This window comes from Cylas formicarius, unplaced genomic scaffold (genome assembly GCF_029955315.1).
Source record: "Cylas formicarius isolate icCylForm1 unplaced genomic scaffold, icCylForm1.1 PGA_scaffold_6__28_contigs__length_40554024, whole genome shotgun sequence".
Lineage (NCBI taxonomy): Eukaryota > Metazoa > Arthropoda > Insecta > Coleoptera > Brentidae > Cylas > Cylas formicarius.
The window spans coordinates 11,372,272-11,387,896 of NW_026844347.1; the positions used below are offsets into that span (position 1 = coordinate 11,372,272).

Genomic DNA, 15,625 nt, shown 5'->3' on the forward strand with positions numbered 1-15,625 from the left:
GGTATTCCTTGAATAAGGTTATGCACTCGTAAGATTTAAAGAAACGCTAACGATTTGATCAAAATTAAATATGATTTTGCTTCGTTGGTGCTTCTTAATAAATCAATAAGGCCTTATATGATTCTTTATAATGTCTTGTGAAACTAACATGTGCATGATAATTTTTGTTACTTATTATTATTAAAACAAAAGTATTGTCTGCATTTGGATTGGAAAGGAAACCATTCAAATTATACTTAACAGATAATAAAATAAGCATCACAAAATATTATTTTAAATGTTTAAAATAACAATTTAAACATGTTATAGATTTAAAACAAAGATATCATCATTATAAATTGAAAGGAAAGTCATTTTTTTCTGTTAACGCCATCCTTAGACTAGATAGGTCTATTTTTGAGTTTCAGCCACATTAATGTAACAGGTTTTCTTATAAAATATGATATTATATTGGAATTAAATTTGTCCCGACTTTGTATTATTAATGTCAGTCTTACTTAATATAAAACCAACAGATTTTGTTTCAGTCATACCTAAATGCCCTTTAACAATGTTTGGGTGTGATCTTTCACCTCTCCTTGGTTTCACTCTTTTGTAATTCATAATTTTGTACAGTCCATATGTGATACATACACTACATTGCTTATCACCAATGATCTAAGAGACACTGAAAATGAAAACTCTCTAATAACACAACAAGTCGACTACTTTGTTCTATTGGCTAGGAAAAGTCCCCTATTTTCTTTTTAAAATGTTGAAGAAATCCTTTAGAATTAACAACCGGTCGCCCTTAAAATATAAACGTTCAAGTTTGATTAATGTAGCCATTTTTTATTATAAGAGAACGGAACACATCACACTTTTGTAATAAGCAAGTAATAATTTGTTTTAAATTTAAATATAATTCGCTTTAAAACAAATACGCGATACATTAAATATAGGAAAAGAAATATCGTTGATGTTTCAAACTTATTAAACAAATAATTTATAAACAAATGAATATCAAAATATTTTCAAACGTACATAAAATCATATCACGAACGCATAATAATTTATTATAAACAACATATTATTATTAAATAATGATGATAGATAACACTCTACAATTGCCAGAGGTTATTTATTTATTTTATTTTGATCGAATTTTACTAGTAGTGGTCAATTGACCAGCCCCAATACTAGCCCGTAATAATGGGTCGCGATATTTCCATTTGCGGACACCGGGTATAAACACTTGATTAACTTATGCAATGTTATTAATTCCTTAACGGAATTATTACTTTTACTTTAATTAATTTCATTTGTCGGAACAGGACCTATTAGTGTTCTTATTGAATATTTATCTACTTTGTGGCGTGTCGCCCATAACTTATGTCAAATCGCAAATGAAAGGCTAGCTCGCAAACAATTTTTAAAACAAATACATTACCGCGGCGAAGAGAGACGTAAACCGGAAATGCCTCTCGTAACTCATAATTTTATTTCGCTGGATTTATCTTAATAGCTAATACTACGAAAACATCGTAAAAGGTTAACACCCATGGTTTATAACAGGTGTTACAGGCGAACGACAAATACGGGGGAAATGGTTAGAATCACGAACACGATGTCCACAACGAGTTATATTATCTTTTCGAAATAGATATCGGGCCAGGTAAAGTCGATGCGCCGGAATTCGCGATGGCCAATTTTTAAGACTTACTGCCTAATTTTACATTTTAAACGTTAGTAAATTGTAATGGTTTGTTATTTGGTTTAATAATTGAACTGAGGTGGCTTTTACTTGATGAAAATCCATTTATCAAAGTAAATAAGAACTAAATGTTCAGATTTTCACGAAATTATATATTATGACGTGACAATTGTTTCGACAACAGATTTGATAAAGACACGGTGTTGTCGAAACAATTGTCATGTCATAATATATAATTTCGTGAAAATCTGAACTTTTAGTTCTTATTTATTTTGATTTGTTTTAATCGTTTTGACGGCTTCTTTTCTCTTTGCCGAAGGTCATAAATTTTCCAAAGCAAAGTGCGACCTAATTATGCAACTATCAAACTGTATTAGACTCAATAAACGAATTATTTTTTGGAAATACGCTTGCGTAAGAAATCAATTCACGGAAACACTGTGTTTGAAAACTATAGTGTACAGGGTAGCTTACTAACGAAATAATAACTTATTTCCGCAAAAACATTAGGTTTCTTAAGGTTTCCCTATCCTTAATTCCAATAGTTTCGTTCGTACGACTTACGACTTATTTTTGATTGATTGTAATCGACTCTATAGTAAACTCAAACGAAATTAGTATTGACAATTGATTTATCGACTACAGGGTGTCCAAGATTTCTATCAAAAAGTCAATGAAACTCCAAAATTCTTGATTGATTTGAACATTTTTGACATGCTTTTGGTTTTACTTATGTCACACGAGTTAAGGAACTGGTTATCCATATCATTCGATTGGTAGCCGTAGTAGTTTTAAATTCAAATATTCTGTATTGTGCTAATTAAAGTGAAATTTAGCCATTTGTTATGTTTAAGATGTTTCTTAAAATAAAATTATCCCTTCATAGTGTCTACCAAATGTCACATTAAGATAAAAAATGCAGAACAAGAAAATTGTTGAAAATATTTACAGGAAAAAGATGAATACGTAATTAATCTACATCTCACCATAATAATGTAGAGGGTGTCATATTTAAAAACGAAAAGGAAACTGGGATAAATCACTTGATAAACTATTTGTGCTGCCCCATGCGGCATAAGCGTTTGTCAACAATTACAAAAGGCCTCAAATCATCAAATCTAAGTTCTGAGGTAGAGAAAACCAGAAACATATCGAACTTTGTCAAAATAAATATATTGCGTTTAATATAATATATTTTCGACACATCAGACAATCAAGATTTGTAAGAAGGTTTATTAATTCCAAAATTCTGGACTAATTTACGTATTTTATATTGGAATCTACTATTATTTCAAAAATTATTTTTTAATGTTTGATTCTTTCTTGAACTTCTTGATATTTATGTATAATAAATTTTAATCCTTGTTGCCATTGTTGAGTTCATTGTGTGTATTGTGTGTGTGTGTGTGTGTGTGTGTGTGTGTGTGTGTGTGTGTGTGTGTGTGCGTGTGTGTGTGTGGGTATAAAATTTTTAGCTTAACATTTCCTCCAAATCAAGTTCTTGGTTAGCGGGAGGTTAAATTGAATAACCATAACTAACCAAAACTCCTAAGTAAAAAATTGAACCAAAGTCGGTTTTTTAATGCACTAACCAGTTTTGATTGACTTAATCTTGACATTGTTAAGTAAAACAAAAAGATGAAACGTGTGAACAGCAAATCAATGGTACAACGACAAAATTTGATTTTTTTGCATTGGTAGAAATACCAAGGAACTTTAAACTTAATTGTAATAAATGGTGTTTTATTATTTTCCTCAAATGGCTAAGTTTTGCCTGATATCGATTAGTTAGTGGTAGATGTAATAATTTACTGAGAAATTTAAAGAAAATACCACAATTGCATTTTGTGCTCCCTACTCTAAAATAGCCTCTTGTGCAAGACGTCAGCTCCGTTACTCAAAGTGACTAGCTATTACTTAGCTTATTTACTTGGTAACATGTTTCAGAACGATCGGATGTTTTCGATTGATATTAGTCATGGTATTGTGACATTGCTTTTTTGCAAAAATTTACCCAAAAAACGCATGGTTGTGGAAAAAATATAGTACGCAACACGTTGACTGGAATATTAAGCACTCGCTCAATCAACCTAGTGATTAATATGGCATTAATCAAACTGGTTGCAGGATCTAATATTAATGGGGTACTACCTAATGAATATCAATATATTCTACAAAATTGTGATGTTTTGGGCATATGCCATGCGTGTAATAATAATGAACAAAAAAATATCGAAATTTCGCCATAGACAAATTCGTCGCGATGATCCGTATATTTTTATAGCTAGATTTCGTCGTTGTCGCTCTACGCTAGACGACGCGGTAAGAAATGCCAACGGCTGCGAGTTTGTTTCGATTTAAATTATCCAGATGGGCCCCCAGGATATATTAGTCACGTTATATCGAGTTTGGCGCGGTTTCAATGCCACAGACACGACAACACACCTCTAGACGTATCCGCGCACCATGGCGGCAGAACCGCTCGCGTTTCCAACTCTTCTTACTCATCTCCGCGCCGCAGTTCCCGCGTGGTTATTATTTAACTTTTAAACATTGAGTAGTGACAAAAAAAATGCGGGAAATTTCAAAATTTTGGAAAAAAAAACAAATGAAATACGTCAATCGCAGATTTAATGAGTCCATCGTTGAACTTATCCCATTTTTTTCTGGTATCTAAATTATTTATTTATTTTTCGTTATTGCTTTCCTTAGTGTAATATTTTACTTAAAACGTGACGTTTTATGCACAAAAAATTATATAGGGTGTTTGAAAAAACTTGCGCCAACTCTCAACTGGCATGAAATTAAGCGGATGGTGATTTGATGCTTAATTTTACAAATTAAAGCTAAGCCAGGGCCAAAAAAGTTGTAAATTTAGTAACAAAACTGCAAAATGGTAGCGTACTTTGAGGATACTCTTTTTGCAATTTTAATCAAATCAACATAGTTTAAATAATTGGGCAAAAAATATTTAATAAATTGTAAATAACCCGTGACTTAGAAACTAAGCATTTCCGGACGTATGTTTTTTAAAACACCCTATATACTATATGTTTTTTTTAAAACAAAAAGTGGGCGGAAGCAAAGTTGCGACGTAATATATTAAAAGATAATAAAATATAAATAAACATTTTTAATTATTGATAACATGCTATCAACAATTTTCTTAGGCTGAAACTTTATTTGTCTTGTGAACGTCATATTGGACGTTTTATTTTTAGAAATCTTCAACCGTTTATAGCATGCTTACCTTTAGGCAAGGCAGCTAAATAAGTGGCGGAATAGGTGGCATTTGTTGTCTCTTTTTTTTCATTATTTACCGCCTAAAGTAGCATGTAGTTAATGCATTGCAATTATTTCAAAGCGAAGCATAGTGCCTTGTCTAAAGTAGACATCCGCCATATAAACTGAAATTAACAAAGACAGTGCATAAAAAAAGGAATTTCTATCTTTCTAGGAGGGGAAGAGCTGTTAATGTTTTTCATATATGCAAGATCCAAAAATTGTAGCGTACTCCTATATGAATATGAAATAATCTTTTCTTTCTTCTTTTTTTTTATTTTTCGCCTCACATCTTCGTTCTTCGTAATACTCTTTGTTACAATTCGAACTTGTAAATTGTCCTGTTGTATTTTTTTCTCATATATTTCTATTTATTCTTTTCCGCCCATATTTACCTATACACCACCGATGAATGCATTGCTTCCTCAGACGTTCCTCAATGTTCAATACTGCGGCTATTATTATTACTAAATTATTACAATTATTATTAAATTGATTGCATAAGTTCCCTTAAGGGGCTCAATCAAATTTGTGTTAACGTTATTGCGTCGCTTTTTTGAAAATGGTCCTCGAGCTTGAAATATAGTATTGGATAGTTGAAGATTTGTACTTTGCCTTTTGCGAAATCATTTTTTTTTACTTTCAGAATGCGTGTTCGGGAAACAAGTACGCGAACTAGGTTCCACGTGGATACCAGACCTGGGTGTCCCGATTGGCGTTCTATATTGTATGAGATGCGAGTGCGTCGCTGTGAGTATTCAGTCTATTTGTACTTATCTTTAAATATATTGTGAAAATTGATACAAATCGAGGATAAGCATTGCTCAAAACCAAAATAATGCACGTTCACTATCGTCGTTCTTGAAATTTCGAGTGTTCTGTTTAGGTTAACAATTTGTTTAACCTGAATTGTCGTTGGGCAAGTATTTATTTGTACGAGGGCCGTTCGGATGTTATTATAGACCATGAAATGGGCAGTCGCATGGATTCACCGCCCCTGTAGCATTTATAGATTTTCATTTCAGAATTGCGTGATTTCTCTATTAACAACGTTTCTGAGAGATGGGTTTTATGTCCGCCATTCATAAAGCAGGATTCAAAATTTTTAAATAATTTAGCCGCTGAGCTTATAGCGGCTACCGTATATTATTGTCCTCAAAGAATACCTTTGTGTAATTTATTTTAGAATGACCAAGAATTTAAAAAATCGCATTCTCGGCATTTTTTATCAAATCCCAATAATATTTAACTGGCCATTGTAGAGTATTGATTTGAAAACTGCGATTACCTTATCTCCGGACCACCGCCATTAACAAAAAATAGACGGAGGTGTACACACGGACACTACAATGTATTTCTGTGTTACAATATGTTGGTTTCAAAAATTATTCACGTGCAGGTTCACATTGCCAAAAGGATGTCGATATGAATAAGTTTATTCGACATGACCATATGTTTCAAGTTCAGTTCAACTTCCTTTTATAGGTCGAAATTAAATGCCGCAAACTTGACTCGATTGGCTTTTTAATAGCATTTAAACATAAGATTTTACGAGTTGTTTGAACAGTGTTTTGTTTCAACTAATATGGTTATTGGTTCTAATTATCTAATTCGTTCTTGGTTTGTAACCCATTGGTCCTCGAGATTTAATGGTCGCTTTTGTAATTATACAGGGTTTTTAGCCAACCCGTTCATTAAACGTTTATTAATATATAATTTAGAAACGCCCTTTAGCGTTTGGGGTTAAGGTAAGTGTACTTCTTTTATAAAATAATAATATTAATATGATTATTACAAATGGAACACCTCGTATATTATTATATTTGGAGGTTCGGGCTGAAATTTTAAACATAACTTGCATAACTGCAGCTTAATTTTGAAAATGCATATTTTTTAGTTTTTGAAAATATGATCCTCATATTTGACAAAATGTTAAAAAAGTGGCTTAAGCCCACATTTTTTTTATTGTTTTTGTGTATACAGGGTGTTCGAAATTAGGCGCTAAACAATTACATACTTCTTTTGCAAACCCTGTAAGTATTCTCAAATCCAGAACTTTTATTATTATTGCATTCTGATGCACACATGACAACTAATAATTAGTATGCATTATGTATTGGCAGCTCTCACTAATAAAGTTAGTTTAAATATGTTGAACGAGTTGGGTTAAAAATATGAAATTTGCAACAAGCACCTGTTACACCAATAACAACTAAACATTAAATAACCTTACAAAAAAATTATGAAAACTACTCGAAATAATTAAATGAGATGTGAAATTATTTTTTTCACTTGTCATTGTCAGATCAAAACAAATAGATGAAATTGTGCGAACATTATTTGCACGATCGTAGCACATACGTTGTTTATGTTGCTATAGAGCAAAAATTGTTTCTTGCAAGAAGCAGCATCTGAAGACCCAGTTGAAAGCTGAGACGATGCAATTTTTATGAATGACAGTTTGCTATTGATAATAATAAGTTTCTCGCAATATACAGGTTGTTTCCAATTGCAGTATAGTATCTAAAGTTTTAAGAAAGAAAAATATTTTTATCCTACATTTCATTGATATCTTTCGAGTATCACCAACAAGCATTTTGTGGTATAACTGCGAACTGATTTAAGACGAAAGTTTTCTGCAATGAAAAATCATTTCTGCAATTCCCATTCATTCAATTTTCACGTGGAAAAATAAAATTTTTCATTATTTTCTTTCAATTATGTTAATTAATGAAATAAAATTCACCCAACCAATTTTCGTTAATTTGAATTTTGCCACGGAAATGAGCTTAATTGAAGTTTTAGCAATTTGACTATGCATGAAAATTGTTTCAGAAGATCAAATTCACTCAAAATATTAAAATTTAATTTAAAAAAATCTTTATATAGAATGTTCTAATTCGTGCAAGATGTGTATTAAATTGAAATTAATATTTAGAGCGAAATAGATATGACAAAAACTTTAAAATTTTAACACCCTCTATTTCAAAAACGAAGCGTTGCTAGAAATTCATTCTGGATGTTCAATATCTATTTTTTAAATATCGATATAACAGTTTTTCACGAAATGATTTGCAAAGTATACAAACAATATATTCCAAAATACTAAAAAGGGTTACCAGTCGCTATCAGTGATAGGTTAGTTTTTTCTAGTCTTGTAAAATGAAACCCGCCTTTCATTTTCATTCTTTCTCGCATATTTGCGCCAATGTCGTCAAAAACTGCTTTTGTTATATACAAAAAAAAAAATCGTCAAACTGATCTTCACGGTCTGTACATATTAAGGTTAAGAATTGCAGTCAATTTCTGCTTTTTTGTAGCGGTGACTTAATCGGCAATTATCAATAATCAACGATTACAGTTAACTTTTAATGAAACGATTTTTAATTCAAGCAGCAGGAAATCTGAAATTTAACTGAGATCGAAAAACCGGCCATAAGATTTTGTTCCGCAATACTAGAAAAGAATCCGTTGCCTCTACGTGGGAAAAATGGAATTAAAATCACTCCTAAGTCAAGCCTCTTTTTTCTATTTAAGTAAATGATGTCATTTGATTCGATTATCATTCACTCTTCGGTATAGATCACTGAAATTGATTTCATTTCGATCACGTTTCTGCAGTCGAGGCGGTTACGGTGATTTAATGGCTGGAGGCCCGTCCGGTTAATAACAAAGAGAACAAACGATGATGTAAATGAACAGTCGTGAATAGACGTATCAATTCAACAAATAATGCAAAATTGATGTATTTATATTTACAATTGCCAACAAGTCATAACATATTGTTTCACCATCGCTTTCAAATACGTGCATCAATTGACGGCCACCTTTTCGAAGCCACTGGCGTTTTTTGTATGACGAAAACTGTATTTGAAGGCATCCACGGGAGAGGAAAAATTTTTCTTTTCCCTGGTCCATTTATAGTAGCAATGTTCAACCTTCACCTGGTGTAGTGAATACTTATGAATTTAAATGATTTTTTTAAGTGTTTAGTAGTAATTTGTTGGAGTATTTTTCGATCGATTTCTTGCTGGTTATGTCAAAGAAAATAGGAAGGAAAAGTTAAGGTCTCTTTACCTTTCAGAACTTCTCATTGTTTTTTCAGCTGGACTTAAGAAATGTAGTTCAACTGTTTCCAATTATAGGTTGGTGTCCAATGTTTTCGACAGTCTGGGCCATAGCACTCTGCTGAGTAAATTATCAAATTGCTTGAAAACTTTGGGCAATTTTTTACAGGCGGTATGACCGCAGATCGAGTTCCCCAAGACTCAATCTTGCGTGTTTTATTTTTCGACCTATTTACTAGTAACGTTGCAAGCAGTGCGAAAGACGAGGGTTTGTTTTAGGCGGACGATATCAACTTTACAGCAAAATAAACGGTATTACGAAGTGCTCGGAACTCCAAAGTAACTTAAATCTAATTGGTACTGTATTCTTTCTTTAATAAAAGAAACACATTTTAAACAAATAAAATAATACTTTTTTCTTATATACTCGTTGTCAATATTTTACTTCTTCTTCTGCTTCTTATCTTTTGTATTTGTTTGTCATAACATATTTTCTTGACCCAATCATGTTATATATGACCAACTAATATTAATGTACTCTACTGAATATTTAGTTTCGGTTACAATATTTTAGGTTTTAGTTCCTATTCGGTTCGAATTGGGCAGAATTGGGTACGGTAAATTTTCTATCTTTATTTTGATGATAATCTAAATTATGACTTTGTACTTCGATAAGTGGTAGGTTTGACACTTGTTGAGTGTTTTTTTTTTTAAGGTGTCATGTGCTTTTTTGGTGAAGTCATACGAATACATCTCGTTGCGGCACACGACTAGACTATTTGAAAGATGCAATGTGAGCAGAATTGCTTGTGGACAAATTAAAAAAAAAAGTTGCCATGCGTGGTAAACTATAAACAACCCGCGAGGTCAGGTCACGTGCTATGCTTTTCTATACTATGACCTCCAAAATTTATTTTTCCAGATTCAAATATGTACCTATTATTTGGACCCTGTAAAATAGTGAGTAGACGGAACGAGAATATGCAACCAACTCTACGTTTGAGCATTTTTTCTCACATATGCTGATAGGATTTCCTTTTTATTACTTCTGAAGAAAAGGAGAAGTTTGCTAACAGTTTTGGGGTGATTTTACTAACGACTGCTTATAAAATAGTAATGTCGTAAGCTTTTCGACGACGTCTTCGAATATCGCACGTACAGGTTTAGTTAAAAGTCGCACAACGCTATTTATGAAATTTAGTGTATGGGGGTTTCTAATGTGACTAGACGATCCAATGGTGACATAGGCAATGTTGCCATATTTATGTTTTTTTCCTTAGTTTATAAGATAAGTTATAATTTCACATCGGAAGAGGTCTCACAAACGATTTCTTTAGTCCTGTGCTGTATTATATTAACTTTGTTCACATGAATATTAAATAAGTGGATGATAATATCATCAAAGTCGATCATTGTGGAATACCATGTCGGATTTATATCTCCCTACTCATCACATCGCCGCTTTTGAACTTCCCTCCGCCCTTGATGCCAATCCGATACCTACAATGACTGAATCAAACCAAAGAGGACCTCAGCATTCGGACTCGTGCCTATGTCTTCTATAGTTGCGGATATCAGGTCGATTTTGTTGCAGTTATCAAAGGAATATGTCTGAAATCAATGAGTACAACTGAACCGCACAGGACCGGTTTCTATGGCGTGTAATTTCTTGTATCTATTTTACGCTTTCAAATAATAACTATTTATGAAAAAAAAATAAGATAGGTAAGTTCGCGACGTATCGCAAGCATCGTAATAACGCGCATTCCTCGCCGTTGTGCAGGCAAACGTAGAATTTTAAAACGGGATAATAAATTATTCAACACACTATATTCACATAAAATCGACAAATACGGACTCGGCAGCCATTACAATGCAATTAGACGGCGGTTAATCGGAAATGAATTTCTTCAACACACTGGTTATCCGAAAGTATTTTTTTTCCAATCGACACCCTCATAGGAGGCAGTTGTTGAGGATACTTTATTTGTTGCAAGAAGACGACGGGCTTATCTGTCTCCCACTATAAATTTAAAACTTTTATCGGACTAAACAATGCAAAGAAAAGTTGTCTCTTGAATTAATTTTGATTCAAATAAGTTATGGTCTCTTAAAACATGTTTAATGAAAGGGTTAACTTTTAAACTAGATGGTTGTCTATTATATTGGTTACTTCGGTGGTCGAATAAAAAGGAGCTAATGGGTAATCAAGAATAATCTTATATTAACTTTAAATTTATAGCGGTTGGACCATATTTTGAGCAACAAAATTTACAGTTGCTAGGACACCATACTTTTTATTAAACAAGTCAAGGAAACGAAACAATGGTATTTACACCATTTTGGTCGTGACCGCCTTTGTTGATGAACCTTGCTTTTTCGCAAACTTTTAGTACTTTTTTGTGAAACCAAAGATGACGTTAACAAAATTTTCATGACGAGCTTAGGTTTTAAGATTCAGGGTGATTTTCGAAACTTTAAGTTTTGGGGCACCCCTCGTATTTCAGGTATCCTATGAAATGTCGGAAAGGTGAAAAGCGCACCCGATATAGATTTTTAATTAGACTTCAATGGTTTGGTCTTTTTCAAATAAATAAAGTTTTTTTTTTAATGAACACCCTATATCTTATAGGTCATTTTCTTCCGCCTGGTATGTACAACAGTATTGAGTTATTTTAATAAATGACCTCACAAAAATGTTTTTTTTTATTTTCATGAGGGTATTTGCGGTAGGCCTTAGAAAATTGATTTATTAAATATCTTATTTACTTACTCAATAACTTTTATAATTAGCATAAAGCCAACTTAGTTTAATATTAATATTTTCACATAGCTCTATGACCTATATATTATAAAAAAAGAAAAACCAAAACGAGAACCTAGATATTAATACAATTTTTTAAAATAAAATAAAAGCTAAAATAAAGCTAAAAAAACTGTTCAAAATGTCGACCGTTTTCGCTAACGCACAACTTGCACACAGTTTTAATCATTTCCAAAGCTTTCAGAATAACAAGAAGTTGCAGTCGCAAACTTTAAGACAGCGTGCGTAAGTAATGTTAGAGAAAATGGCTTAATAATTGTTTCATTAATTATTTTATTAATTAAACTAACCAAAACTTACCAAAAAGGCGAAACCATTTCAAAATTTTGTTAACGTCATCTTTCGTTTCATAAAAAAGTACCAAAGGCTTGCAAAATTGCACGGCACTATATATGTACGTCTATATGGACTTATATAAAATATTTGTCATCAAAAAGACTGGCCAAAATCTCTTTAGTTTTTTACAAAATCTATAATCTATACTGATAGATAAATAGAAGTTCGTTATTGCCATGTGCTGTGTGTAATTTCAACAAAAATTATAATTTTGGCGGTTGTGGGTTCTTTATAGTTGGTTATCAGAAGCTAATGTTCTATATAGTGACTTCTTGGCTCAGGATAATTCAGCATTGTCAAATTAACAAAGCAACGTCGACATGATAACAGTTTTTCAAAATGGTATGCGGAAGAGGTGTTCTTCATATTTGAGTCATTTAGCAAGTTATTAAGTTAATAGTAATTTTCATTCTTTTATAAAATAGGGATGTACCCAAATAATTGGGTGTTTTCATAAGTATGTAATCAGGGGACATGACATAGTTACCTTTATAACGTGAATTTAATTCAATATTGGTTTGCTAATATTTCGTTATACATTACAGATAAAATAACATTTATTCAACAATAGGGTTATGGTTTCTAATAATTTTGTTTTTTAATATAAGATCGTTTGCTTTTGCTTACTTTTTGTATGAAAACTGACATTTTAAAGTGAAAAGGTGATAGCAAAAAATGCCGGAATTCTGTAAAGTTTGCAAACTACTTGAAGGTTTGAATCACGAAGAATCATTTCATGCGTATGTAAAGGAATCGAAGATGTGTTTCATAGACGGTTTTCCGTTCCGTGTTTTGTGTATTTGCCTATAGTATTACCTGTTGTACATTTTCAAAGAATGCTCAAAGGCATCGGATATGGTTTGCATTAGCTCTAAAAGTGTGTCAAGTTTGGTTAATTGAACTATTTATAATGCAATTATGACCATTATAATGTTTAACGTAATCTTACACGTTAATAATTCATTGCTTCTCTCTTGAATTATTATCTCTCGCTTCATGTGGTTTCCATAGCAACCATTCATATTTAAGCGGCATTCCTCACCCCACTCGTCCCTTGCATTGACGTCACAACAATCGCAATGTTATGAATGACTGATGTGGTCTCTTTTATAAATTTAAATAATTAAAAAACTTTAATACTTTAATTTTGCAGATAAATTTATGGCAACAGGTAGGAACAAAAAATACACGTTATATAGGAAAATCTACCACTAAAAAAAAAGATTGCTTGAACAGAAACACAAGACAAGACACAAGTGAATAAAAGAAGGCATCGAATTAATTGAACAAACCGATTGGTTAAACCGTAACAAAACCAACATTACGCGTTACGCGTTACGGCAACGACAAGAAATCGATGATGACGTTCCCACAATAATTTTAAACCTGAAAGCTCGTAATAAGCGTCAAGTTGCAAAAAAAGCAAAAGGCTCCAAAAGCGGCGAAACGGAAAGCAAAGCGTCCCCGAGCTATCAGATGTTTATCATATTTCGGTTCGAGTTAATGACTACCCGTGACAAAAGTGTCTTGCATAAACTTCGCGAAATGGGTTACGTGGGCAGCAGAACAACTAAAACAGATGCCGGTAGATCACAGCCGCAGCATCCTATGAAATTGTCGGTCAAAGACCCCGGTGACCTCTACCTTTAATACGCCCCCAACGAATTTCTACATTTTACTACGCAACGATATTTTGAATATGGGGTTAACATCTGGCCGATCGCGTACGTCGATCGGGCGTCTCTCTTTTTAATCGGCCGCTAGGCGTTATTTATCTTGATACAGTTGGGTGTCGAAAGTGTTTTTCAACGGATTTTAATTTTTTCGACGCTCCAGAAACGTATCGGTCCCCTTTTTACTACGGAAAATTAGTTTTTCCACATTAATAGTGATTTTTTTTAATGGAAATTAATTAATAACGTCATAACCGTCGCAGACACTACAGTGCAACCTCAGTAATCCGGACGCATACCGCCCCCCGGAAACGTGTCGGTACCCTTTTTCCTTCGGATAATTAGTTTTATCGTTTTAAGAACGATATTATTTTTAATGTAAATTAATTAATATTGTCATAACCACCTCAGATACTACAGTGCAACTTCAGCAATCCGGATAAATATCATTCCAGTCAATTTAGATTTATCGAGGTGTGAGGATCACGAAAACGATTTTGTAACCGAAAAAAAAGAAAATCATTCTCATGTTTTTAAAATATAAAAAAAAAACATTTGTATAAAATAACTTTTATCTGAAGATGACTTCTTAAAATAAGTTAAAATATTTATTGGTCAGAAAATAACAGCAAACTATGAAAAACATCGAGTCATATTTCTCGAGTTTGATTGCTAGTTAGCTTTCCATTACTGTTTTCTCTGTATCTGGCAATTTACAAATTTAATAAGCATGCAAATTAAGATTTATGTTAGCCTTTATGTTTTGAAATTTATCACTTTAACCAAACCAATTATGAATATGAGTTCATTTTAAGACGAGATACAAACTTTTATATAATAATTTTTATACGTTTGACGAAAACTGAACGGAAGTTGCTCAATAGTTATGTAGTTTATATAGTATGAATTATGTTACATATCAAGCAGGAATTTTCGCAAAATTGTTTTATAGTTCGTTTAGACAATTCCCATTAAAAAGCACGTTTGGTGTACGAGATACAGCTTTCCAGCTCTTTAAGGAGAAAATTATAGCGAAACTTTTAATCACGATACAAACCTGTGGGGTTGTTATAATTATAATTATGTGTTTGCTTAAATTTGATCGAGAAGTTTGTAGAATTTGTCTAAAGTCGTACACATAAATGGGTGATTCTGTTTTAACTGTGATTCGTGTTGACGAAATAGTGCAAAGAGTTTATATGAATTTAAATCTCAAATTTACAGTACCGCGGGAGAGAAAATTTTAAATTTGTTTCTCGTTCTTGGCCCTTTGGAGTTGCAGTAAAATATTTTCAGCATTTTGTTTTTACAGTAAAATAGATGAATAATATACATATAAAATTTTTACAAAATCTAGTTTCAAAATCTTAGAAATTTTAACTAAAAAAGTTAGAGTTATAGCAGAATCACTTATAAGTATGCATGCATACATATTTTATTTGTACAATGTGTATTGAAATTGTTCATGAATTGTAAACATTATTTTCTATAAATAAATATTATTACTATTATAAATAGTACGGATCTTCAAGGTCCGAAAGAAAGTTGCTTTAGGACATATAAATTCCATGTGGATGAATGTATCCCACGTGATTTGTCGACATCAATAGAATTGTTTGGGTTCTGAACCCAGCCACCATACCTTACACATACTAAAGCGGGACTTAACAGAACTGTCTTTACGAATTACTGCTGCGAGTTTATCATCTGATTTTCGCAAATTTTTGATTTTTATTCGTTTAATTTTTCC

The 15,625-nt window shown here is 32.3% G+C and overlaps 1 protein-coding gene across 1 annotated transcript in view; it reads left to right on the plus strand.

Annotated features, from left to right (window-relative positions):
* LOC132703760 (dorsal-ventral patterning protein Sog) overlaps positions 1-15,625 on the plus strand; it is a 98,040-nt gene that overhangs the window by 43,770 nt on the left and 38,645 nt on the right. The window contains exon 2 of the mRNA XM_060673208.1: positions 5,622-5,725. Within this exon, the coding sequence (XP_060529191.1) occupies positions 5,622-5,725 (104 nt within the window). The remainder of the gene's footprint in view (positions 1-5,621; positions 5,726-15,625) is intronic.